The 25,863-nt window shown below is 36.8% G+C and overlaps 1 protein-coding gene across 3 annotated transcripts; it reads right to left on the reverse strand.

Moving 5' to 3' along the window:
* Positions 1-278: 278 nt before the first annotated feature.
* Positions 279-22,409, reverse strand: LDHB (lactate dehydrogenase B). 3 transcript variants are annotated; one of them, XM_077170250.1, is made up of 8 exons: positions 22,294-22,409; positions 19,763-19,897; positions 13,033-13,150; positions 10,958-11,131; positions 9,006-9,179; positions 6,459-6,576; positions 5,192-5,315; positions 279-3,333 (listed from the first exon to the last, which is right to left on the reverse strand). In XM_077170250.1, exons 2-8 carry the CDS (start codon positions 19,889-19,891, stop codon positions 3,166-3,168), a joined length of 1,005 nt encoding a protein of 334 aa, XP_077026365.1. In that variant the 5' UTR covers positions 19,892-19,897; positions 22,294-22,409; the 3' UTR covers positions 279-3,165. The 3 variants fall into 3 exon arrangements, with proteins under 3 accessions (XP_077026365.1, XP_077026366.1, XP_077026367.1); XM_077170251.1 differs by lacking the exon at positions 22,294-22,409 and adding an exon at positions 22,065-22,287; XM_077170252.1 differs by lacking the exon at positions 22,294-22,409 and adding an exon at positions 21,256-22,017.
* Between the last annotated feature and the right edge of the window lie 3,454 nt (positions 22,410-25,863).

Genomic DNA, 25,863 nt, shown 5'->3' on the forward strand with positions numbered 1-25,863 from the left:
CTGGGCATGAAAATATAATGAATGACTAAAAAAATCATTTACCAATCATAGCACATATTTTTGCCCATAAATGTATATAACTTTTTAGAGAGGAACACATAATAAAATGTTCAAAGTGACTGCCTTTTAGAGGAGTGTAATTAGAGGCAAAAGCAGACTATACTTGAATGTTCTCCTTACGGGCTATAAAAGATTTTTACCATGAGCATGTATTTCTTATATAATTAATACATAAAAGTGAAATGCAAGACATGTAACAAAGAAACATGAGAGAAAAATTGACAGGGAAAGTAAATGCTTTAATAAGATGCAAGATAAAAAGAAAGTAATCTTAATCTCAAAGGAAAAAAGTAATCTAAGAAATCATAAAATGCTAATTTTTACCATAAAACTCCTTATGCACCCCTTTTCATGTCCTCTTATATAATAATTTTATGCATGACACTTAAGAAACAAATTTTAAAGTTTTGTTAAAGGAACTAACTTAAATGGAACCAAGTGTTTTTTGGGGGTGCATGGTCCAGGAATCGAACCCAGGTCTCCCACCTAGAAGGCAAGCATTCTAAACACTCAACTACCCCTGCACACCAAGTGTTTTTCCTAAACTATAAAAATGTTACAAATTTCAAAATGAAGTTTTTTTCCTGCGTTTGGGTAGTTTTTTGTTTCTTCTAGATTGATTTTGTTTAAATGATAGTTTTTTGAAGTACAGTGAATCCAGACTCGTGATTGCTCACTATGAAAAATTAAAATCTGTTTTTCATTAACACTCGTTTTATTAAATCAAACATTGCCCTCTAACTGCACTACCTAATATCTAATTTTTACTGTTTAGCTCATGTTAATATAATAGTGTATTTTATTAAAATTAAATTTTAAAATAGATGCAATGAGATATTTTCTGGAATTACTAAGAAAACAGTACATACAGTTTTCTGAGAGGATATGAGACTAGAATTGCTATAGACAGCTGCCGTCACAAAAAGTCTAATTGAGTAAACAAACAGGAGAGCTAGGGAAAAACTTTATAATCCCATTGTTTTTCTGTCTGTCCATCCATCTGTCCATCCATTCATCCATCCATCATCTGTCTTATCCCTGAATACAGTCTTACTTGATTTCAGTTCCACCTCTGGATTTTTCACTTTAGGTGCACCAATAAATTTCTACCTCCACTACCAGTTTCCTCCCACCCCCGCCTTTTTTTTGTTGTTGTTTTTAAGCTAGTTTGAAAGATTAACCACCAGAGCCTCAAACTAGCTGGGTTGCATTTAGGCAAATCAAATTAGTGTTTTGGTTTGCCTCTCTTCTGTAAAATAGCCTGGGCACAAACCACTCCCAAATCTAAAAGTATGAGATAAAATTATGTTACGGATAAACTCTCCATGTTAGGCCTAATTGGCATGTGTTTTTGCAATTTTGATATTGACTCATGGAGTATCTGAATGAATGTATTATGTTATATTGGGCTTCTACTCTATTCCTAGAGAATGTTAGCAGTTCCAATTCCCATGTTTCCCCAGAAATAAGGAAAGTAGTAAAAGAACTAAAGTGCTCCAACTGAATATGTGAACTCATTTATTTTGATATTATAGTTCTGTTTTGCTATGTATCAATCGCATGTATCTCAATTAAGTTATTTGCTAGCAGCTACCTTTCTTTATGATTTGTCATTCCCAATAGTCTTACAGTGTGCCACACAGAATTTGATTTGGCTAGATGAGACAGATACCCAAAATGACAGTGGCAGATGTTTGTTTCCTCCTAATGTAAAAGAAATTTGGAATCAGGCAGTCCATAGCTGGCACAGCAGTACCATGAAAATGAACAACTCACGCCTCTTCTGGGTCTCAGCTCTGCCCATCCCAAGGGCTTTTGGCTTTGTGCTCATGGTCTTGGACAGCTGTAGGTCTCCAGCAATCACAGATTATTTCCAGGCAGCTGGAAAAAGGAAGAGGAAGGACTGCCCCTTATTTTAGAGGCTTCCTGGATGGCATCCACTTACATCTCATTAACTAGAACTCAGTCACTGGTTACTCCTAGTACAATTGTCTGAGACATGTGGTCTTCACTTTGAGTAGCCACGTGCTCAGCTGAAAATCAAGGATTCTTGGATGGTCAAACAGTTAGGCTAGGTAACCCACAGCTACTGTCCCACAATTAAGTGTTGAAGTGATTAGTTAAGTCTTTAAAAACAACAAACATTCATTAACATCTATGCTAAGTGCTGGAAATACAAAGAAGAATAAGCAAAAGACTGTTACAGAAAATTTTCGTGATTAAATCCTATGAGAAGGAATGCGAGGAGCTAATATGGGAGCAGAGGACAGATGAAAAAATTTAGACCAGGTGATTTCACAGCAGAAGTGGCACTTGAACTCTGACTTGAAGAACAAGTGCTGCAGATGGAGAATGAAGAGCAGAAGCTCAAAGACAGAATTCTAGGCAAGTCCTCAGTCTTACTCACCACAGTATGCTGCCCCCTAGTGTCCTAGAGCTGGATAATTCAGCCCAAACTTTCCTTTGCTTTCACTATCAAATAGAACCACTTCTAAGGAAGTTAATTCCAATTTTAGAACGTTCTATTTGAGTTCCTCCCTTAAGAGAATGCAAATGGTCTTTCTGATAAATGCCATCTGCTGGCCACAGTTCCTTCTTTAGTTGTAACTTCAAAACAGTAACCACATAAATCTGGGTATCTGGGTAGGGTATCTGTTGGAGTTCTCTATATTGGTTTTGGGTTATTTTTGCAACTTGTTTGAAAATATTTCAAAAAATAAAATAAAATAAAATGGCAGTCATATTTTCAACAACAAAAATCATGCCACACGTCCTGACAAAAAGTGTGCTGCTTAGAAAGAAGATACTGGAATGTAGGTAAATTTATGATGCATGGGAAGATTTATCTGTAAGCAAGACTGACTGAAACCGTCCAGAAATCATTAGTCATCTTAGAAGCAGAAGCACACTATGATAGTTAATTTTATTTGTTCAAGGGCTCCTATAGCAAGCATTATACCAAGCATTTGCTTTGATTCCGGGGGCCCAGATTCACATATTTAGGAAGATAAAAGCAAACTGTGATTCGTGTACATGAATGATAACTAATGGCTCAAGGTTAATCACATTGCAGTTTTTAAATTTCTACAGCCTAGAACTCAAACGTCACAGATCCTTCAGGTCCTTCTGGATGTCCCAGAGGGTATCTGCACTCTTCTTCAGTTGAGCAACTTCATCATCCTTCAGCTTCTGGTTGATAACACTGGTTAATCCCCGAGCATTCAGGATACACGGAAGGCTTAAGAAGACTTCGTTCTCAATGCCATACATCCCCTGCCAGGAGCAAGGAAAGTATTTAGATGAAGAAATGAGACCACAGGTGGGAACAGTCAGAGGGTCTCTGTTTGATCAGAGAGAACTGTAGGAAATTTGATAAACACAAACTCATTCTTTAATCTAATTTTCATCACTCCTAGGCACATATTTTCCCAATACTTATGTTTTAAATGAAATGTTATACAAAAGTATGTAAATATACACTATGATAAAACTGGGTTATTATAAGAAAGTAATAAATACTGTTATACTTAGTCTGTAATGAAATTTTATGTCTTCAAAATGGGATTTTAATAAACTATTTTCCATGAAATATTAGAGTTTTACATCAACATATCATTCAGTACTTTCCATGTTTGTAAAGTTCTTCAGTAATATTGGGAATCTAGGATGGAAGATATCCTAAACGGTACCGAGTAATAGCTGGAAGTATTAAAAAAAACTCTCAAGAGTTGCTGAAAACTGATATAATTTCCAAACCCTTTATCAGTTTTTATAAAGTAATTTACTCATGAGGTCAATTTAACTAAATAATTAGATTATTTAATTATATTAAACAAGAGTTAATTTACTTTAATTGAAAATATTTTAATTATAAAAATTGTTATACATACACAAAGGTAGAGAATAAATTCCCAAATATATATATATATCCCGAGACAGCAAATATCCAATTCTTGCCATGCTTACTTTTTAAATTTTGCCTGGGTTATTTTAAATCTGACACCTGACATCATACCATTTTACCTTCAAACACTTCCACATGCATCTCATTTGCATTTGTGTGTAATAGTTTCATAATACTTAATATTCTCTTGCTCTATTGCATTCCCCCCACCCTTTTTGTCCCCCCTGCCATAGACTAACGGAAAATGAATCAGTTGTCTTAAACTATGATTTAATATATTAAACATCGTGTTGAAACTTACAAAATTAACAAAATTTCAATTTTGTTTTAAAAATAATTAGCTTCTAAAACCTTGTGTCTGATGCTCCTTTTATCTACCTTGTCAACGGACGATTAGAACATATGGAATAAAAATAAATAATAGGGGGAACAAATGTTAAAATAAATTTAGTTTGAAATGCTAGTGATCAATGAAGGGGTAAGGGGTATGGTATGTATAGTTTTTTTTCTGTTTTCATTTTATTTCTTTTTCTGAATAGATGCAAATGTTACCAGAAATGATCATGATGATGAATACGCAACTATGTGATGATATTGTGAGTTACTGATTATACATGTAGAACGCAATGATCAAAATAGGAATGTTTGCATTTGTTTTTTTTGTATTAAAAAATTAAAAAAATAAATAATTAGCTTCTATTAAACCACTGTTTTTCTTTCATAGCTTTGGAAATGAAACTTAATTTGCTAAGTAATCAAAGGCAATCTAGTTCATGTACCAATCTGAAATTAAACTCTACTAAACATATTCAAATAGTCATATTATTTTGACAATGTGCTGGATAAAATTCAGAAATATAGAATTCACCACATTCAATAAGGGAGAACTATATACATGTATTTTTCTCTATAGGTTTTGGGCCTTTGTTGTCCTAGGCAGACTGTAGGCTAAGGGAAAAGGTTTATGTGAAACACTGAGATACAGATTAGAAAGAACTGTAGGTTAGGACTTTATAAACTTTACTTGTATGGATACCTCCTACTTAGTACATACAACCTATAAAATGGAAAAATAACATTTTAAACATAATACCCATAGTTATTGTTTAGCTCACAAAAATGTTCATTTTCCAACATTTTTTTCCTTCATCTTCCTCTCATCCTCTTTGATCCATTTAAGAAATACAATGCTAGAAATCATCCTATGTTTTTAACAATTAATTTTACCTTCACCATTGTTGACACTGGATGAATCCTGGATAGATTTTTGAACATGGATTCAATCAGATCAGCCACACTTAATCCAATAGCCCAGTTGGTATATCCTTTTAGCTTGATGACTTCATAGGCACTAAGGAAAAAATTACAAAAGAGATTACTGAAATCAGATTAAACAGTTAATGAAAGCAGACTGCCAGTAGGGAAATGCAAACCCAAACGACAATGAGATACCACTACCATTTCACATCTCCTAGAATGGCTACTCTGTATATGCAAAGGAATTGAAAGAGGGGATTTAAACAGATATTTGTACACTGATGTTTGTAGCAACATTAATTAAAATACCCAAGAGGTGGAAACAACGCCAGTGTCCAGCAACAGAGAATAAACAAAATGTGACATATACATATAACGGACTATTATAAAGCTATAAAATGGAATGAAGTTCTGATACATGCGATAGATGGATAAAATATGAGGACATCATAAGCAAGACACAAAAGGACAAATATTGTATGATCTCACTGATTTGGAATAATTAGAATAAGCAAACCCCGTAAGTGAATGTGGCTGGCGGGGGAACATTTTAGGTTGTATATATGTTACTAGAATAAAAAAACTTTTAAAAGCCAAAGGACTGTACAACACAGGGAACCTAATGTAAACCATGGACTATCTTGTTCTTAGTATAATTATAATATTATTTCATTAATTGTGACACACTTACCTCACTAACTCAAAGGGCCGATTATAGGGAAAACTATGTGTACCTGGAGGGAGTATATGGGAACTCTGTATTTTCTACATGATTTTTTTTTTACTTTTCTTTAATAAAAATCAGTTTTAAAAAAGGCAACATCTTTAGTTGACTGCAGAAAGATACATAGCATAGCTTAAGCACTGTCAGCAATCAATCAGCAAGTGTTTACTATAGGCAATTATGAGAGAACTAGTGCCTGTGCACATTTCTCAATAATTCAGACTTATGTATTGATCTGATTTGAAGGTCATTCTCACTTATTAATTCCATGTTTTACTCCTATTAGCTCTACAACAAAATTTCTCTAGAGGGAAAACATTTGATTTCCCTCGGTGAACATTAAAGCAAGTTTGACCCATCATTATAAGTTAGTTGTGTCAGTACAAAAAGATAGTGGCTGCCACACTTACTGCCTTAAGAGATTACCTGAGGAGGCAGCCACTGAAAATTGTTCATAATTTTATCTAAGTAAACATGAAATTAATTGCTTTTAATCAACCTCCTTCTACTGACCTTTCAACAACCATCTTATGAACTTCCTTCCAATTTTCACTGTCATTGTCTGTTCCCATTTCTGGGTTCAGCTCCTGGAGAGAAACTCCTGCCACATTCACTCCACTCCATACAGCCACTGTAAAAACCACAAACATTTTGGATAGTTTCGACACTCTATTTTTAAAATCTGTTGTTTTGTAACTCATCTCTGATATGAGCTACCGAATACCCAGTGGAACTGCTCTGAAGGGTGGTGACTCCAGTACAACCCCCAAAGGTGGACAGTTGCCTTGAAAGAGCAACACATCTGACCTTTCACGTTTCAATAATTTCATTGCAAAGCAGAATTACTGTGTCACACTTACAGAGAATATGAAATTCTTTGCCACTTTCCTGGTTTGTGAAACTCACAAGGGACTCTAGTTTGGGATGAACCAAAACTCTGTTTGAGGAAAATTTAACTTTCTTCTTACTTATTTTCTGGCTATAAGCACTTCTCTGGAGCGAACAAAACAAATTCTAGGATAGGGTCCAAATATAGTCCCATTATTTCTAGGTCCTCTAATGCCCCAAGTTTAGGCCATTTCTTGAAAGAGACCCGATGTGTGCACAGTAAAATTTTCTTATCTTAACTGGCTGCAAAATTTCCTTCTAAGACAGCCTGCAGAGGCATGGCAGCACAATGGTGATGTGTATAACTGACTGTATCTATCGGATGTTTTCCTGGACCCAAACCACCCTCTTACCTTCCCTTAGTATTCCCAACATTTATTTTGAAGATCTAGGGGTACAAAGATGAATAAAGACAGACTCTGTGCCATGGACAAGTTCAGAGTCTACTGGGAGAAACAGACAGGTAAAGAAATCTAAAGCAAAGGAATATGTGCTATCACAGAGATATAGAGAAAGGATAATAAAACATAAATAAGGATCTGCTTAATTTAGAGGAGAAGAGTGCCATAAAAGGCTATAAAAACAGGCATTTGAACCAGACTTTGAAAAATAAGCATTTGTTCCTCATCAACTTTGGGGGAGAATATTCTAGACTCAAAAAATATGAGCAAAGGCATGGGGTAAAGTCTAATATGGGACTAGAATCATCTATGAAGAGCAAAGCTGTTCATGGTCAAATAAGGCATCCCCTTTGGTCAACAATTTCTGACAATTCAGGCAAACTGCTGAGAAAACTAGGGCATTTTCAAGTTTGTTTTTAATGAAAACTATGAAATCTACATAATGCGTCTATATGACCATGGTTTAATTCTTGTTCATTTCATGTAGACAATATTTAAATATTTAAATTCTAAAGAAAATATTTGAGAAGTTGAGCATAGGGTTTCTTACTACGTAAGTGATTTTGAGACTTAAGACTAATAATTTATGATAAATCAGACTCCATTTGAAGGGATTTACATTATAGACTATGGATACAGATTGTTTAAAAGTTTTTTTATGCAATTCCTTCCTCCTTCAATAAACACCATGGATATAATAGCTCTGTCCAGTGACAGGGACTAAAAGTAAAGACACACCAGTTGCAATGAGCTCAACTATCCCAGATCTTAGTTTCCAAAACCATTTCCCACTGAAAGGAAACAGGACTCATAGGACTCATTGGAGAAACAGATTCTAGGGCAGGGAAAGGGAACGTACAAGATGAGGCTGGAGCATCTTATTGTACCAGAAAGCAAGGAGGTGCTGAAAAAATGTGGCAAGAACATGGTAATAATTGATTCACTCAAGAATCATCAATGGATACCCAACAGGCAAAAGAGTGATGAGGAAAAAGATATTTACCTAATCTCAAAGTATGCACCCACAAATCACTTATAATTACTTACAAAGGAAAGAGTCATTTCACACTATTGAACCGAACACACAACCTTAAACAGGTCCTCACAGTTAACACTGCCAGTAAGGAGACCCACTGACACTGTGTACCTCTGGACAGGATGTCCTGAGAAAGCCACAGCACCTTTCCGTGGTGTCTGTGTCAAAACTGCATAACTCAATCTATCCACGAGGAAGCAGTCAGACAAACCTAAATTGGTGGATATTCTACAACATAACTCACCTAACGCTTCAAAAATGACAAGATCCTGAAAGACAAAGAGAAACTATTCCTGATTAAAGGGGAGTAGGGAGCCATGAAAACTATACATAATGTGTGACCCCAGAATGGATCCTGAACTGGAAAAAAATTCCACGAAAGGTTTTATGGATTAGATAACCAATACCATATCAATGTTAAGTTTCATGATTTTGATAATTGTATTGTGTTTTGGGGAGAAGAGGGCAGGATGACTGCCATTTACACTCAAAGGGTTCAGGGGAAAAATATCGATTGATTGATTCACAGATCAATCAGCCAATAGATATACGAGAGAGAACAAATATAAATGATAAAGCAATTGGGAAGATGGTATGAGAATTAACTACACCATTCCTGCAGCTTTCTTAAGTCTATGAAAGTATATAAAAACAAAATTTAAAAAGGAAAAATTCAGAATGGCAAGATTATTACCCATAAATACACAGTAAATAGTTGTTTTTGTTTTGTTTTACCGCTTGAGTCTCCATGTTCTCCCAAAATCCATCCATGGCAACTGCTGGGATGAATGCCAAGTTTTTCAGCCATAAGATAACGAAATCTAGCAGAATCCAGATTGCACCCACTTCCAATCACACGGTGCTTGGGTAATCCACTTAGTTTCCAGGTAACATATGTTAGAATATCCACTAAAATTTAAAAAGAACATATATAAGCAAATTAAAATGGACCCTAACTGCTTTGTCAAATTAGTTGGTGCCCTGGCTTTCCCTCTGCAATTCCCCAAATGAGATATGGCCAGAAAGATGTAAGGACTTTAACCTTTCATAGTTTGGGGTGATGGGAGTGAGCAAGACAAGAAGAAACTTTAAAGCCTTATATAAAAGGGAATTGCAAAATAGGTAAAGTACAATATTGTTTTTATGTTTATATTATTTCTTGCATCAAGAACACATAAGAACCTTGCAGATTAATTTACTTATTTTAAACTGAAAGAATGGGAAGAAAGATTAAAGAAGATCATCACAAGTTTCTACCAATTCTAATAATCCATGATTGTAATGACTGCCATTATAAACCAAATTTGGTTACCAAATTACCAAAGGAAGCCACTTTTAATCTTCCTGGGCATACAATACCATTCAGTACATTGTTAGAAGATAGTTAACATTTTCTGCTATTTAATGAAAAGACTTCTATGACAGAGCCTTGGAGTGGAATATCCTCAAGTCTGCAGAGGTAACACTTGCTGATCCAGATAAGATCATAGCACTTAAAACCTAAGCTATAAAAAGAAACATGTACACACAGGTAGGCAAAGAGTTGGAAGTTACTTGTACTCTCCACCTCCACAGGGATCAGGCACTGCCTAAAATATATTAAAGGCATTTTGGACACTGGTTATTTAAACTCTTCCTTGCCAACTCTGATTTAATGGGAGTGCCTCACTGGAGCAATAGACTTTGAAGCTATGCCTGGGAAGTTGTACGAATGGTTAGGGATATTTGCCCTAGGCACAGAATGGAAGAACAAAATATATGCATCCATTTGTGATTCTTGGTCTATAGCTATCTGCCATATCTATTTTTAGGTGTTCTATATACAAGATTTAGCTATTTAGCAAACCCCAATCCAAGTTTGCAGAGAATAAGAATACTGAAATAATCTCTGTCCTAGTGGCACCCAACTCTCCCCATATTCAATAAACTCGTAAGGATTCTCCTGACTCTAATTCAAATCTTTGCTCTATGAAGTGTCAGAGGCCAGCAGTTTTATCAATTTATCTATTATGTTCACCAATAAGTAATAAGCTTGGTGGTATATCATAAACAAAGGAAATGTGAAATAGTGAATTTAAGCTATTTAGGCTTAAAAGCAGAATTCTTTTTACCCATAAATTTTAGTGTTGTTCTGCAAATACTGGTTTTCAAGAAAAGCAATTAAGTCACAATATTTGGCTTTAGCATGCATTTTATCCATCAATACCGTTTACTTCTATCTTTAAAAAAGACTGGTTGAATGGGTTCTTCAACTCTGCTTTTCAAAATCAATCTGTTTCAATTATGACAAGTTCTAGAGATGAGGAAATTAGAATTCATCTTCTGGAAAACATGTCAAACCTGCTAAAATAAATTATAAATTGAAGCCACATTTAAATGTTTTACTATGCATCTCAGGATAATCTACAGAATAATTTAAAAGCCTTTAGATTCTACAGTAAACCCAGATGAAGCAAAAAGGTGAGACTGCTTTATATAAAACTTTTCTCACATTTTTGAATGCTTGGCCTGGGACAATGCCATTTGTTTTTCAAACACTACTCTTTTGTGACCCATCATAGAAGGCATGTGGATTGCTTCTGTTAGTGAATAATAGAACAGATTTTTTTAAAGCCCGAAAAAAAACAAAAAACATCCCCAAAACATTGTACATAAAAGAACTCAGCCGTAAGATATTATAGTAATACCTGGGTTGGAAACCACAATTATAATGCAATCGGGGCTGTACTTGACGATCTGAGGAATGATGAATTTGAAGACATTTACATTTCTCTGAACCAAGTTGAGGCGACTCTCCCCCTCCTGCTGACGGACTCCTGCGGTTACCACCACAATCTTCGAATTAGCTGTCACAGAGTAGTCTTGAGGAAGAGAGGGGAAACATATTTTTAAAATCAAGCCTTCAATGAAACATATCATGTATAAGCTTCTAGAACTCACATGAGAGTTAAAGTTTGCTACAGTATAGTTTTGAAGTTTAGTACTCCTGTGGCTTCTTTCTCAGTCAGGTTACCCACAGACTATCCAGCCACAAAACTGGCTCAGAGAAAGGATCAAAGAAACACAGAAGGCCCTAAGTTATGATCCTGGCTAACAAATATGAAACGCTATCGACTTTAGAGAACAATGAATTGTTAGTATTAAAATGAAGAGTAAATAGCTAGTGAGGCCTCAGCTCCAAGGCAGCCTTCCAACAAAGAAAGTGAGTTAAAGCGGCTTTTGGCTTGAAATGTTAATTACATCTATGGAGGGGAAGGAAGGCACTAAAGTCTTTTGTTCTTGGCTAGAAACTAAAACTTTAGATTTTTAATCTTCAATAGTTCCAGGAGGCTTATTCAGTAGAGCAGAGTTTCTCTGGAGATTTTATTTTTTCCTCAAGGAAGTAGTATGTCCTTTTCAAAATGGTGTTGCTTTGACTTTTTTAAAAACTTAAAAAATCTTTTTTATTAGAGCAGTCGTGGATTTAAAGAAATTGCTGTGACTTCATTGTTATTAGTACTTTGTCAGAGTCCCTTAAAGGAAGGTAATTTAGTAACTACGCTCTCTAAGGTTGTTGTGAAGATGAGGTAGAATGAAAAAAAATAAGCTTGCAAAATGCTTTCAACAGTACTTGCCATGTTGATAATTCAACACATAACAGCTACTTTTAATAGTATTGTTGTAAGACACTATTTATTTTGGAGGCCCACATTTCCATACCGTTAGGCACAACCACACTGGGGGGGCAGTATCACTGCATTCATGTACTCATCATATCAGAAGCAATTAGAACATGATTTTATTTATTTCACAGCACTCAAACTACTTTGTACAAATCTTTTTAAGGGCCTGAAACATTCCTATTCTCAGATACAAGTAAACTAATAATTATGACACAATATGCTAAAATGTTATGTAACAAATGTACAAGGTACATATGGGTGAGGGGGTTATAGAGATGATATCTGAATTTGTCCTTAAGGATGAACTGGTAGAACCTGCCAGTGCTAGATTCACCAGGGGAGTGAGACAGGAGAGGATGATGTTCAGATTAGTGGAAATGAAAGTTGTGTCCAAACTGAAAATCTGTGCAGGCCCTGGTAGACTCAATAGAATACAGACAAAGGAACATAAAAAGGCATAAGAAATCTTTTAGAGAAACACTCAAAATTTCATTTTAGAAAAAAAATCTGTTTTAGAAAGAGAAAACTCTTATGGAGTGATCATTTTCTACATATACTTCTGCTCCGAAAATGCTAATTTGCTATCTGTACATTTTTAGTAGAATGGGAAGAAAGCAGATCTCTAAAAATTGATGAAAGAAAATTGGCCTCTAGGTGAAAGATGGTACACAACCCAAACAATGATATAAACCACAATTTGTTTTTGATTTTTAGTGGTGTATATCAATGATCATTTATGGCCAGCAAACTCATTTTTAATAGCTATCCCCTTATCAAGGAAGTGTAGAAGTAATACATTAGAAAGAAAAAGAGTAGAACATTGCAAAAAAATAAGAATATCCTTTTATAAAATGAGAGAAAAGGAAACATTATTTTATAACCAGATGAAAATTTTGTAGTCTTTGAAGAAATCACTAAACCAGAACATGAACATTTTATTATTTAGCAGTTACTAAAATAACTGTACCAAAATTCAACTTTTCCTAATCAAATAATAAATCTGTTGTGAGGTAAGATGTATTCCAAATATGTTTTTCTGTTCTGGAAAAAAAAAAGATTTAATATTAAGTCACTTTGGACATGAACTGAAACTGCTGTACCTTTATCTGCCACAATTTTAGGTGTCTGAAGAAACAAGCTTCCATGCTGCAGATCCATCATTTCTCCTTTGAGTTTATCTTCCAAAACATCCACAAGGGCAAGTTCATCAGCCAGAGACTATATAAACACACAGACAGATTTTAATGCCCTACTCCAGAAAAATCTAAACAACTTTTCAGCTTGTGAGTCAGTTACTATATGGAAACTCCTGTCTCACCAGCTCTTCATAAAATGGTTATCTCTCCCATTAAAACACCACTAGAGATTTTACTGTTTGGGGGGACTACTAGAAAGATGATGCATCAGTGCTGGAGTACCCTTAAAAGTATAAATATTTCTTCCAAGGACAGTATCATAATCAGCTACACGGGTCGAAGAAAGGTAGGTAAAGGGGTTCACTTTGAAGGATAAGGTGGAATAGCCTACAGTGGAACTTGGGGCAACAGGAAGGTATGGCAGCATAGGGGGAAAAAAGCATAGGTGAGACAAAATCAATGAGAAAACCTAACTACTTCAACATGGTAAGGCAGGCAGGTCCTGCTCCCCGTAGGATTCTGAATATAAGCATGGTTCCCTGACTCCAGAAGCCTAGGGGCTGATAACCCTCAAAACGTTGAGCTGTGAGAGGCTTGCCTGCAGGGTTTCTGAGACTAAAGCTACCCTGTGACTGAATGTGTTCTTAGTTCTAAGCAATTGACTTACATGCAAACTTTGAATATGTCTATTCTGTGAGTTGGGAATTATTAGTAAAAATCTTCTCATTTCATTGACATCAAATACTGGTATTAGGGTTACATGTTGGACCTTTAAAAACTGTTCTATTCCTTTGCAACCTCTAACAAGATCACACACAAAACTCTCATTTGTGTTTAGGTCGTATATTAAAACCATATAACTTAGTAACAGCTATAACATTGTGCCAAGGGACTAAGACTAGGAATATCATTCTTATTTTAGTAATAGCACATGTGTGATGCTAAAGTCACCAGAGTGAAACAATTTAGGGCTTAAATGGAAAAGGATGTCACAGGGTCACAGATCCTGTCTTTTTATTTCAGTGGGTTTAGAGAATTGGCTGAGAACTGCATACTCAGCTGGCAAGGAAGGAAGGGATCCAGCACTTAAAATAATAACTGTAGCACTGAATTTAGCTGCCTCTGCCCTGATGAGGAGTTTTCAATGTGAAGGCACATTCAGAAGGGTGGCTAAGTACTGATTCTGTTGTTTGGCTTAAATAAATCTCTCTAGTCATAAATTTTACAGGCTATAAATTACATGTATATTTCACTTAAGCTGTAAATATATTTTAAATTGCTTGAAAAAGTAAGGCTTAGATTAATCAAAGGCAGGAATCTTATTAAGGAGCAAGGTCAATTAGAAGCCAAGAGTATCACTATTGTAACCTTGTTTAATATATTACAAAAATGGTTTTCCTACAATGTCCTGTATGGACCACATGCAGCGATTTGCTCTGCCTCTCATTCTCCTTAACTAATAAATTACTGCCACCTAGCCTTAATATTTTTGATAATTGCATTTTTTATTTTCAACTCTTCAGTCCCATGGCATTTTGTAGGAGAAAATGAGTAACTTTTTCTAAATAATCAACTAAATAGCCAAACACCAAGTATTCAGTAATATGTTTCTCTTTCTGAAAAGCCACTTTTATTAGCTACTATTTGGGTCTCTTTCTGGGCGTTTGGTATGTTCCATTATCTGTCTATTATTGTACAAATACCAAGTTCTTACTTACTCTGTCCTTTCAAGTCAAGACCTGCACTGCAAAAACTACTTTGTGACGTGTCTGTTAATTATACTGCTCCTTCAAAGAGACTTCTTATGCGATATTTGTACCATAAGAACGTAGCTAGAGTTGACCAAACCAAGGACAGACATTCAAACAAAAAAAAAAACTGGGCATGGACACTACGGATTTACAGTAATCTCACATGGAAGCACGGCACAAATCCTACAAGAATGAGGAAACAGGGCTACAGTGGCTCAGCAGGCAAGAATGCTTGCCTGCCATGCCAGAGGACCCGGGTTCGATTCCTGGTGCCTGCCCAAGTGAAAAAAAAAAAAAAGAAAAAAGAATGAGGAAGTCAACACTCAGTTCTCTCTTGGTAATTAAAATGCAGAGCATGTGACTGGTAATGGGGCAGAAGCCCCAAATGGTAGTAGAAGCTGTGAAAAAGTAAAGGTATGATTGAAGCTCCACGAAATGCAAGCAGTGCAGTTTATTAGTATTCTCAGGAGTGCTCATTTAATACATAGTATCGTGTGCCAGATATTATCCTACTTCTCAGGAATACAATAATGAACTGCCAAGCCCCTGCTCTCATTGAACGTATTGGGAAGGAAACAGGAATTAACGAACAGATTAAGAAAAGGTGGTGGAAGCATTATCAAGACTATAAAATAGAGTTAACGTGAAAGTTACTGGGAAAGAAGCTCACTTTCTGTCAGGGAAGGTTGGCCTGAGAAGGCATGACATTTGCAGTAAGACCTGAATGACAAGGAGTCAACCTGTGAAGGTCTGAGGCAGAACAGTCAGGTGAAGGGAGAAGCAAGTAAAAGGCTTTAAGCAGAAAAGAGCTGAAGTAAAGTCAGAGATGGCGCTACCTCTGCATTAGCAGGCGCTATTGGCGTTGTGTTCTAGGTGGAGGGTGAGGGCTGGAACTGTGCACTGCATGGCCCTGGTCTGAGCCAGCCAGGGACAGAGCTGAGGTCTCCGAGCACTTTAGGTATGCGTTTAGTGCATGTGTACTAAAGAACTACTGGAGAGTTTTAAGGAGGGGAGCTACTAATTTATCAAAGCTCAGCATGATTATCATGTAGCCTTGGTAGGGAAAGCAAGAGTTTTAGACACAGAAAGGAAATACTGGTAGGACTTCATAATGGTGGGATATTGCACTAGGAAGCTTTGGATGCCTTTAAGAACCGAGCTAAGGCATGTCCCGTTTGTCTCTCTCTAGCCTTGCTCATCTTCCGGGGGCAAAGCAACGTGTGTCCTCTGTAAAGCACACCAGCCATGAACTCAGAAAGGCCAGATCTGGCACTTTACACCAGTGTGATCTTTAACAAGTTCCTTAACCCAGTTTTTGGGGACAAATACATGATACACCATATAAAACCTGACAAAGGAGGTTCTGATATTTTCCCTTCTCTAATAAACTGGTGTGGTTTCTGATCCTTTCATATCATTTTGAAAGAGTTTAATCTCTACCCGTTAAAATAATATTTAGACATTTTTAGTTAGTAAAATGGTCTTTTAACAAAGCAGTCATTCTTCTATTCTATTCATGCTTTCAAAATAGAAAAGTACATTTCACTGGACAGTCTCCACATACTTCCTAAAGGGCTGCATTCTCATTTTGTAAATGATAAAGGGAAGGGAACATTAGATTGAAAAGCAGAACATCACAGCTTCTAAATACGAAGATTCTTCTGGTGTTAGAATCAGGTCTATTCTCCCAAGAACCTGAGTGGGGCCAAAGTATTATAAAACTTTAGACTCAGCCTCAATTAAAGTATTTACTGAAGAGAATTTAAAATCTATGACTAAAAGGACCATAGTGAAATCCCTTCTAAAATCATGATACCTCAGACAGTTTCCTGAAAAGTCAAATTTTGATATTAGCAGGAGGAAAGATGAATCGTTAGCTAGTATTCCATTAATACTCTAATGCTTTTAACTGCCCAAATCCTGGGATAGGATGGAAAAAAGAGTCACTACGGTTAAGATCTTCAGAGTCCTGAGTTCGAAATACAACTCTTCAGCTACCAGTCAAGTGACTGTGGGCAGCTGCTTAATCTCTTTAAGCTTTCATTACCTCATCTGAAAACAAGGAGATGAGCAGTTCCCATGTCTTGAAGCTATTGTATAAAAATGAAGCATTTTATTTAAAATGCTTTGAATATGATAAGCATTCAGTTTTCTGAAAAAGATATAAGTGAGCTGTAATGCTTTTTTCTATTGGCATGAACAGAGAGCACTGAAAATTGTGATTCAAATTCCTTGTAATTTGGGAAGCAGCCATCCTAAATCACAGATAGCTAGTCAGTTAAAACTATGGAAATGCAAAAGAACAAAACTTATTGGCATACTATATATTTGAGTTGACTTCTTAGATAACCGGTTCTCAGTAAAGATTCAGAATTTGTTCCTCTGGAATTTAAACTTTACAAAGAGAAATATGTTTGGCTAGGAGTTTTTCAGGCAACCCTCACGAAAATACAATGGAACAGCGTGCTCTACTGATGGCAAGGCAGCGTGTTGTTTTTTTTTTTTTCATTTTGTCTCTATTTTTTGGTTCTTACCTTCAAGGCAGCCATCAGAAAGAACAAGGAATCAATTCAGTAAAAGTAAATAAGAAAAGGGGTTCTTTCCTTGAGAGTCTTTGGGGATCAAAAAAACTATGAACTACAAGATGTTATAAGGGGGAGGGGTTATGTAACCAAATAAGGTTTCAGGGGCTAAGAGATTTCAAATAGAGTTGAGTGGTCATTCTGGAGAGTACTCTTAGGCAAACTTTAGCCAGATGTTACAAATTGCCAAGGTATGTCAAACCCATTCCTGAAAACCCTACAGAAAACCCAGGGCTCTATCTAACTCTCTATAAAAGTATAACTTATTAAGTTTACTTTTCAAAACTTAAAACCTCCAGATGGTTCCTATCCAGATAAGCCCTAAAATATACAGGTACCAGTTTTTCCCAGAACCTCAGCCAGCGGTAGTTTCCTACCCCATAAAGTCGACATCCCTTTTCAACCTGAAGAAGTTAGAGTGGTCATTGTCCAAATATTCCTAAAGATTGAGAGAATGACCATATGAGAGGGAGGAGTTGTAACAGAAGTTAGGATTTAATAAATGGTTATGACTGCTGAATCATTATGCAGATATTTCTTTTTAGTTTCTTGTGTATTAGGCCAGAAGGAAATACCTGAAATTGTGGAACTGTAACCCATTCTATACTTTGAAATGTGCTCTATAACTATTTGTTAAACTGTACTTTGAAATGTACCATTTTTATGTATATTTCACAATAAAAAATGTTAAAAAAAAAAAAGTTATATGTGAGGCAAGCCAAAAGTCTATAGAGAAAATGTTTTGAAACATTAAAGATGATGTGGAGGTGATAATAGTATATACGTAATAGCGTTAACTTTCCTGATGTTGATGGTTGTATGTGATTATGTAAGAGCATATCTTATTCTCAGGAAATGCATTCTGAAGGACACAGAATAAAGTTTATGATGCCTGCATCTTACTCTCATAGGGCTCAGGAAATATTTGCATATATACATGGAAAGACAGATGACAAGAGAATATGACAAAGCATTAAGAATTGGTAAATTGTGGATGAAGAGTATATGAAAATTTTAAATCTTGGAGTCACCCTTCTAATTAGGAGATTAAAATCATCACTATCGATGCCCCAACAAATCCCAGAGTGATTTGAACAATGAGTAAAAAAGTATTTGCAAAGTTCCTTTGGGGGAATGGTGAGAAAGGGGGAAAATTCAACTTCCCCAAGGGGAGAATTCTTTTTTTTTTTTTAAATACCAAAAAACACCAAACAAATGCAAACATTCTTAACTTTTGATCATTCTGTTCTACATAAATAATCAGATTCACAATATCATCACATAGTTGCATATTCATCATCATGATCATTTCTTAGAACATCTGCATCAATTCAGATAAAGAAATAAAAAGAAAACAGAAAAGAATTCATACATACCATAACCTTACCCATCCCTTTCATTGATCACTAGCATTTTAAACTAAATTATTTTAACATTTTTCCCCCATTATTTATTTTTATTCCATGTGTTCTACTCGTCTGTTGACAAGGCAGATAAAAGGAGCATCAGACACAAGGTTCTCACAATCACAGTTACTTTGGGTTTAGTAGATTGAAATGCTAGTGATCAATGAAAGGGAGGGGTAAGGGATATGGATATATTAGTTTTTTTCTGTTGTCTTTTTATTTTTTTTCTGAATTGATGCTAATGTTCTAAGAAATGATCATGATGATGAATATGCAACTTTATGATGATATTGTGCATTACTGATTTTATATGTAGAATTAAATGATCACTTGTTAAGAATGTTTGAGTTTGTTATTTTTTTTTAAAAATTAAAAATTAATTAAAAAAAACCATCACCATCAATAACAGGACAAGGAGACTATCATGTGCCTCCTGGTGGCCTTGCCATGACATCACTTGATTGTAATCCCACCTCCTAAATTTAACCTGAACCTAATTGTGAGAAAACATCAAATGAATTAAACTGAGAGACAATTTACAAAACTGACTGGGACTCTTCAAAGATGTCAGTGACATGAGAGACAAAGAAAGGGTGAGTAACATTTCCAGACTGAAGAAGACTAAAGAGACATGACAAGAATATAAAATATACATGAAAACAGTTATAAATGGCATCATTGGGACAACTGGAGAATTTTAAATATGGATACCGTATATTAGAAAATAATGTCAAAACATGGTGTATTAACTCTATTGTGGTTATATAAGAGAATTCCATTTTCTTAGGAGATACAAGTTCAAGTACTAAAAGCTGCAGTGTTACAATGGCCGCAACTTCAAGTTTTTCAGAAAAAAAAATCTCCTTTCGCAGGTCTAATAAAACCCTGAAGTGCTTCAAGTGATTGTGGACACATGCTGCAACTGCCTGTCATGTATGGTGTCCTTGAAATGTACCTTTCCAAGAATGCTGATGGCACATGCCATTCCAACTTGTCCAACACCCACTACAGTGATCTTATTGTTTGGGACTGTTCCCTCTTCTTCTGCAACTGGTGCAATCAGTTTTTCCTTAAGAGTGGCCATTGTGCACTGCAAGAAAAGAATCAAAACATTATCCATATATCCACATGTGAAACTCAAAGAGAAGTATCCTGAAAATGTTACTGTTGCAATTTATGAGCTAAAGTACAATTGACAATGTGCCTAAGGATATCCTGGAACACAAAATATTTTTTAAGAATGTCATCCATTTAATGGAAGTCTTAGATAAAAACATCAGTGAAGCCCACAAGAAGTTTTCTTCCCTTCAACCTACAAATTCATGTTAATATTTAACAAGTTGTCACAGTTTTTTCTTAGGGTTGTCATTTATCAGCTATAAGACATGAATATTTATATTTGAATTAACTGACTTTTTCTGCTCCCCATACAGTAAATTTATAGATTGCCATGTAAAATAAGTTGGCACTCAACATTAACCTGTATTTAAGCTGATCTAGAATAACTATAGTCAGTAGCTGTGAATATAATTTCCATGACCTCTGTCACTCTTGGAAAATACAGACTTTTTCTCCTATTTCAAATCTTAAAGTGTATCATAGTTCACTGGAAATACAGTACGCGGTTAAAAAATACTAATATTCAAAATACACTGCTCTGCCTTTAACAGCAATGGTAGAGACCCCAAATAAGTCTTTTCTGCATAATTACTATTTATAATCCATTAGATTGTCACATCTGAGATCAAGTACCTGTTTCAAACAGTGCCCCTGCCACCCAGCCTTGTTTTTGCTTCTAATCTGCAATGTGCTAAGTAATAAAACTAATTTCAGTAACTGCATTTGTGAAATAAGAGCTAGTAAAGTTCCACATTGGAATAAAATACTCGATTTTGAAACAACCACGTAATAACTATTTTGCTCAATTGCTATTCGAAAAAAAAATTTTCCTCCCACTCTGTAAGGACAAGTTGAAAGGAGAGTAGTGCTTTAATTTTTGCCTTTTCAGAGCACATTTACAACTTCCTGTGAATGTTGCACAGAAAATAAGTAATGTGCAACTGCCTCCACAAATAGATGACTTTTCAATGAAATTCATATGTTCTGTATTTTGAGCGGAATCAGAGAAAAGAATGCTGCATTTCTTGTTGAGCAGAGATGCAAACATAGTTTCTTTTCACTTTATTTTTATTGGTTGGTTTAAGGTACTTTCGGTACAAGGGGTCCCAGTTAGCAGCAGGAAACAAAATTCAGAAATAGCTGCTACACAAATACGGATAAGATGTTCAGGCAGACCTTTTAAATTAACTTTTGGAATTTCAGAAACTACATTTGTAGAGACTCTCACCAGCACCATTTTTTTTCCAGATCTTTCAGGACAAAGATGTTTTTCTTTAATTTTCCCTTAAAAGGAATTAAAGAATTTAGAAGCAAGTATTTTGTACTTACATGCAGGCCTGTGCTGTTAGGCAAAAGACAAACAAGTCAGGTAAATACAGCTTCTGGCTATCGGTCCTTTACATTCCCCCACCCCCTCACCCCTGTGGGACCTTAATTAGCGCAGGAACAAAGATTCTCTTTGCCGAATATCTCTCCAATTCTACCTTTTAAGAATCCGTGGTTTGCTGTCTAATTTTCTCTTCTAAGCAAGTGCCAGCTCTCCCCTCCTCCCCCCTTTCCGGAGCCCTAATTGCAGCTTGCAGGGCTCGCCGCCCACAGGCCACCTCTTCTTCCCGGTGCAGACAAGTCACGAGGGAGGCAGCAACCACAGATCTCCGAGATGGTCTCCAAGGCAAAGTCTAGGCCTTCCTCACCCTGAGCACCCAAAGCTGGCAAAGTAAACAAAGCATCCGAAGCATCAAGAAAAAAGCCAAATAAGAAATGATAGAGCTCCAGGAAGGGCTGCGTTTACAGCCGGGTACAGACCGGAGCGTAGGGACAAAACTACAGATCATAGGATGCCTTTACCTTCAACCTAACAAACACGGAGGTGTTTCTCCGTGACCATGGTAGGAGTTTCCAATACCCAGGTTCAAGCCCCGCCAATCTTCTCCCTGCCCTAGGTCCCGGGCACGTGAGCCGGCTCCCGCCAGCAGGCGCTGGGGGGTGGGGGTGGGGTGTCAATGTGGCAGCCGTGTACAAATCAGCGACACGTAGGGCCGTGTTTAGCCGCAAATTCTACAAGCCCTCCTTCCCCCACAGCACCCCGAAGGAGCACAGGCCCAAGGCAAGTGGCGCGGACAAAGATTTGGGCTCACCCGCAGTCTCCCTGCTCCTCCTTCTGCTCCACTCCCAGGCACGTGCCCGCCGCCCCAGGCGGACTGAGGCAAGGCCCAAGTCTGGATGCTCAGGGCTAAAGACTGTGGGTAGGAGCGGAGGACAGGTGTCCTTTTTGGTCCTTCTCCCAGTCTGTCACACAATTAATCCTCGGCAATTCCCACCGCGTTCATCCGTGAGCCAGGATTCAAGTGCTGATTTGAAACCTACCGGGAGGTGGAGAGGGCTCTCAGGACAGCTACACAAGCCGGGTGGCGAAGACAAAGTCGGCTGCGTGCGTCTAGGCGGACGCAGGAGCAGCTAGGAGGGGGAGGAGGCGGGGCCCGATCCGCAGCCTCTTAGGTTTCTCTATTGTGATTGGAAACCCGAGCACCGCCTACCCCTCCCCTCGGCTCGTTCAATCCCCTTCAAGGACGAGGACTCCAGTGTGCAGAGCCCTCCCCTCCCCAATTGAGGAGGTCACCTTCTGAGGCTTGAGGAGTCCTTGGCTCTCCTCACAGCTCACAGGTTCTTTAATGCAGGCGCCGCGTTATTTCTAAAACTACCCATCCTTTACTCTTCGGACTCTCTTCTTCGGAAAGATTTAGTCCAAATAGAAATAAATTTTTATGTTGCACTCCAGTTCAACTTTAGAAGACCACTTTTCTTAGCTAATGTGTTGACGGTGTGTATTGGTGCACCAGGAATATTATTGGTGCCACTGAGTTCCCATCATCTCCATTATAAACTTCATATGATGAAATAACAATGACCATTAGGTTTTCACCTTAATCCAACAAATATCCTTTGAATTTTTGATAGCTGCCTGATAAGAACAGGTCCCTGCCCTCAGAGAGTTCCCTATAAATCTGCATAGACTCAAGGACAAGCTTTGCCCTTAAGGGGAGATTATGGGGCTACTCAGACAACAGTTTTTTTCTGTTAGTCTTTCTGCAACCCTAAAGCTGGAATGCTATCAGTCATCTCTGTATCTTCAGCATCCAGCACCAGGCCTGTCACCTCAATAAGACGTTGAAGGATGAATGAATGATTAAGCAGCTAGAGGTGTTCTGAGGATTTAACTTCAGTTGTATATTCTTAAAATTAAAACGCGTTTAAGCACAGCAGCTCACAAACTCCCTGTGTTTGAAAGGTGTGTCTTTGTTTTTGGTAAACGGCCATTAATTCTATAAATGCTGCTTTAGTTTCATCTCAGTGTTCAGGACTTAAGGTATAAAGATGAACGTAACATTGTCTAGGCTCGGTAAGATGCCCACAGTCCAATGGAGACACACAAATAGGCAAACAATTGCAACACAATGTTATAAGAGGTAATAGAGACTTGGTTAATGTACAATAAAAATTCAGAGGGAGGGGCCACTAAGAATTGGGTGTGTGAAGAAGAATTGATAAGCTTCAAACTCCAGCATCCAGTGAGTGAGGACTCAGAAGAACTCTGTAGACACCGTCCAATTGCAAATTGAGAGGTGGTGGTAGCACAACACTGTGAATGTAATCAACAGCACTGAATATTTTAATGTTGTTTAAAGGGAAAATTTTGGTTGTATATGTTACTAGAATAAATTTTTTAAAAAGTACATGGACCTCTGAGAGATTTTCTGAACAGAGTTGTGAGGGTATCCTGGAGGTTATTCTTATACATTAAGTAGATATCAGTTTGTTATTAAAGATGTAGTGGAGAGGCTGGAGGGAACTGCCTGAAAATGTACAGCTGTGTTCCAGTAGCCATGTTTCTTGATGATGATTGTATAATGATATAGCTTTCACAATGTGACTGTGATTGTGAAAACCTTGTGTCTGATGCTCCTTTTATCTACCTTTGTCGACAGACAAGTAGAACATATAGAATAAAAATGAATAATGGGGGAACAAATGTTAAAATAAATTTAGTTTGAAATGCTACTGATCAATGAAAGGAAGGGGTAAGGGGTATGGTATGTATAATTTTTTTTTCTGTTTTCTTTTTATTTCTTTTTCTGAATAGATGCAAATGTTCTAAGAAATGATCATGATGATGAATATGCAACTATGTGATGATATTGTGAATTATTGATTATATATGTAGAACGGAATGATCAAAATAGGAATGTTTGTGCTTGTTTGGTGTTTTTGGGTATTAAAAAAAAAATACAGGGACCTGCATAACACATAATAAAAGCATCCCATGCTTTTTCATAAGCATAAATGCTTAACATACAGGATTCCCATATACCACCCTATTATTAACACCTTGCATTTTTGTCGTAATTGATGAAAGCACATTTTTATATTATACTATCAACTTTAGTCCATGGTTTAACTTACAATTCACTGCTTGTATTTTTTCCTTTTTAAAAAAATTACCTTCTGTTGTCAAGTGGTCAGCTGTTTTAAAACCATATCTCTAGAGGTTTAGAATTAAATAGGAGCTTTGAGATAATCTCATACAAAGAAATACTCAGACTTCAGAAACTGGCCTCAAGTTACACCATGAATTAAAGAATAGAACCAAAAATAGCTTTGATCTTGCCACTCTCTGTGTGCGTACCCACGGGAATTCTTTCTAATTCATTTTGCTGTTTTTTATTCTTCTGTGGTCACTAACGGAGATTAGCTGTTTTATTAGAACGGTAAATTCCTTGAGGGAATTTTATTCGTCTTTATTTCTCCAAGAAGCATAATACCTATGACAAGATACTCCACATTCTCCCAACAGATACCTATAAAATTGGGGCATAATGTGAGCGAATAAACATTATTGGTATTTGAGAGGCATCCCTTGGGTCATAAACTATTTTAGATTTTTTTTTTGGCCACTTTTCTTTATTTCTCAACTTCCACATGAATTTTGGTTGGTTGAAGTTCCCTGAAGCTGAATTTTAGGTACGTGAAATGTTAGTCAAGTATTTGCTTATAAATGGAGAGTAACTGGACTTGGTGAGGGTTTCTGTCTACAAGAAGAAAAGGGGCTAAGGATAGAAAACGATCTGAGTGAAGAAAAGAAGAGAATTGAGAGCAAGATGACTAGATTTTAATTGTCTTGCTTTTCATTAGATAGTTGTAACATGGTGATCCTTTTCTGCACACCTACTAGCTGTTCTTTTTAGAAGGGGGATAGGAGTGCTCTCAGTAGAATTGACCTGTGATGCCGTCTAATTGGATTCGGACTAGTTTGTGCAAAGCAGCACCGGGCCCCTAATCGGCCTGAATGACAGGTGTTTAAAAGTAGCCTTGCTGGTAAGGAATTCAAGGGCAGGAACCCAGCAGTGGGTGTGGAATTTTATTCCTGTTCTTCTCGGAGGCTGCTTCCTCCGGGTGTCTGAAATACATCAACCGGTACCTCTTCGGCTACGCATGACCCAGTCATGGAAGAACGCCTTCTTTTCTTCCACTGGAGGAGATGATGTGTCTTTGAAATGCACCTCAGGTGGGGCTTGGCATGGTAAGAGGTCACTCCTCTTAGGGGGATGTAGAGAAGAAAATATATACACTAAGCGAATTGCATACCAGTTTAGAGTGTACAGTTTTTGTGAAAATGAAATTTCAGTTAGGTCAGCTCCAGTAGAGAAAATCAGAAAGCAGAACTTTGCCATAGCTTTCAAACCATCTATAATTTCCCACTCCTTAACCCTGACCTCTTATTCTTTCTGGTGTTGCAGGTTTTTTTCCAAAGTTATAAATGCTTCTTTTCCTATTGTAGAGACTCTAAAGAATATAAGCAACTTTCTGTGTTCTGGTCTTACATTTAAAATAATTAATTTTAAATTAAAAAAAATATATAACAACATACAAACATGAACA

The sequence above is a fragment of the Tamandua tetradactyla genome, chromosome 7 (genome assembly GCF_023851605.1).
Source record: "Tamandua tetradactyla isolate mTamTet1 chromosome 7, mTamTet1.pri, whole genome shotgun sequence".
In the NCBI taxonomy this organism is placed as follows: Eukaryota; Metazoa; Chordata; class Mammalia; order Pilosa; family Myrmecophagidae; genus Tamandua; species Tamandua tetradactyla.

Excerpts from the sequence above, each read along its gene's own strand:
- LDHB (XM_077170250.1), bottom strand. The coding sequence starts at position 19,891 with ATGGCCACTCTTAAGGAAAAACTGATTGCACCAGTTGCAGAAGAAGAG. Across the intron at positions 11,132-13,032 it reads TAAAATTGTGGCAGATAAAG|ACTACTCTGTGACAGCTAAT; the intron begins GTACAGCAGTTT and ends CTCTTCCTCAAG. Across the intron at positions 6,577-9,005 it reads AGAACATGGAGACTCAAGCG|TGGCTGTATGGAGTGGAGTG; the intron begins GTAAAACAAAAC and ends TGGTTTTTACAG.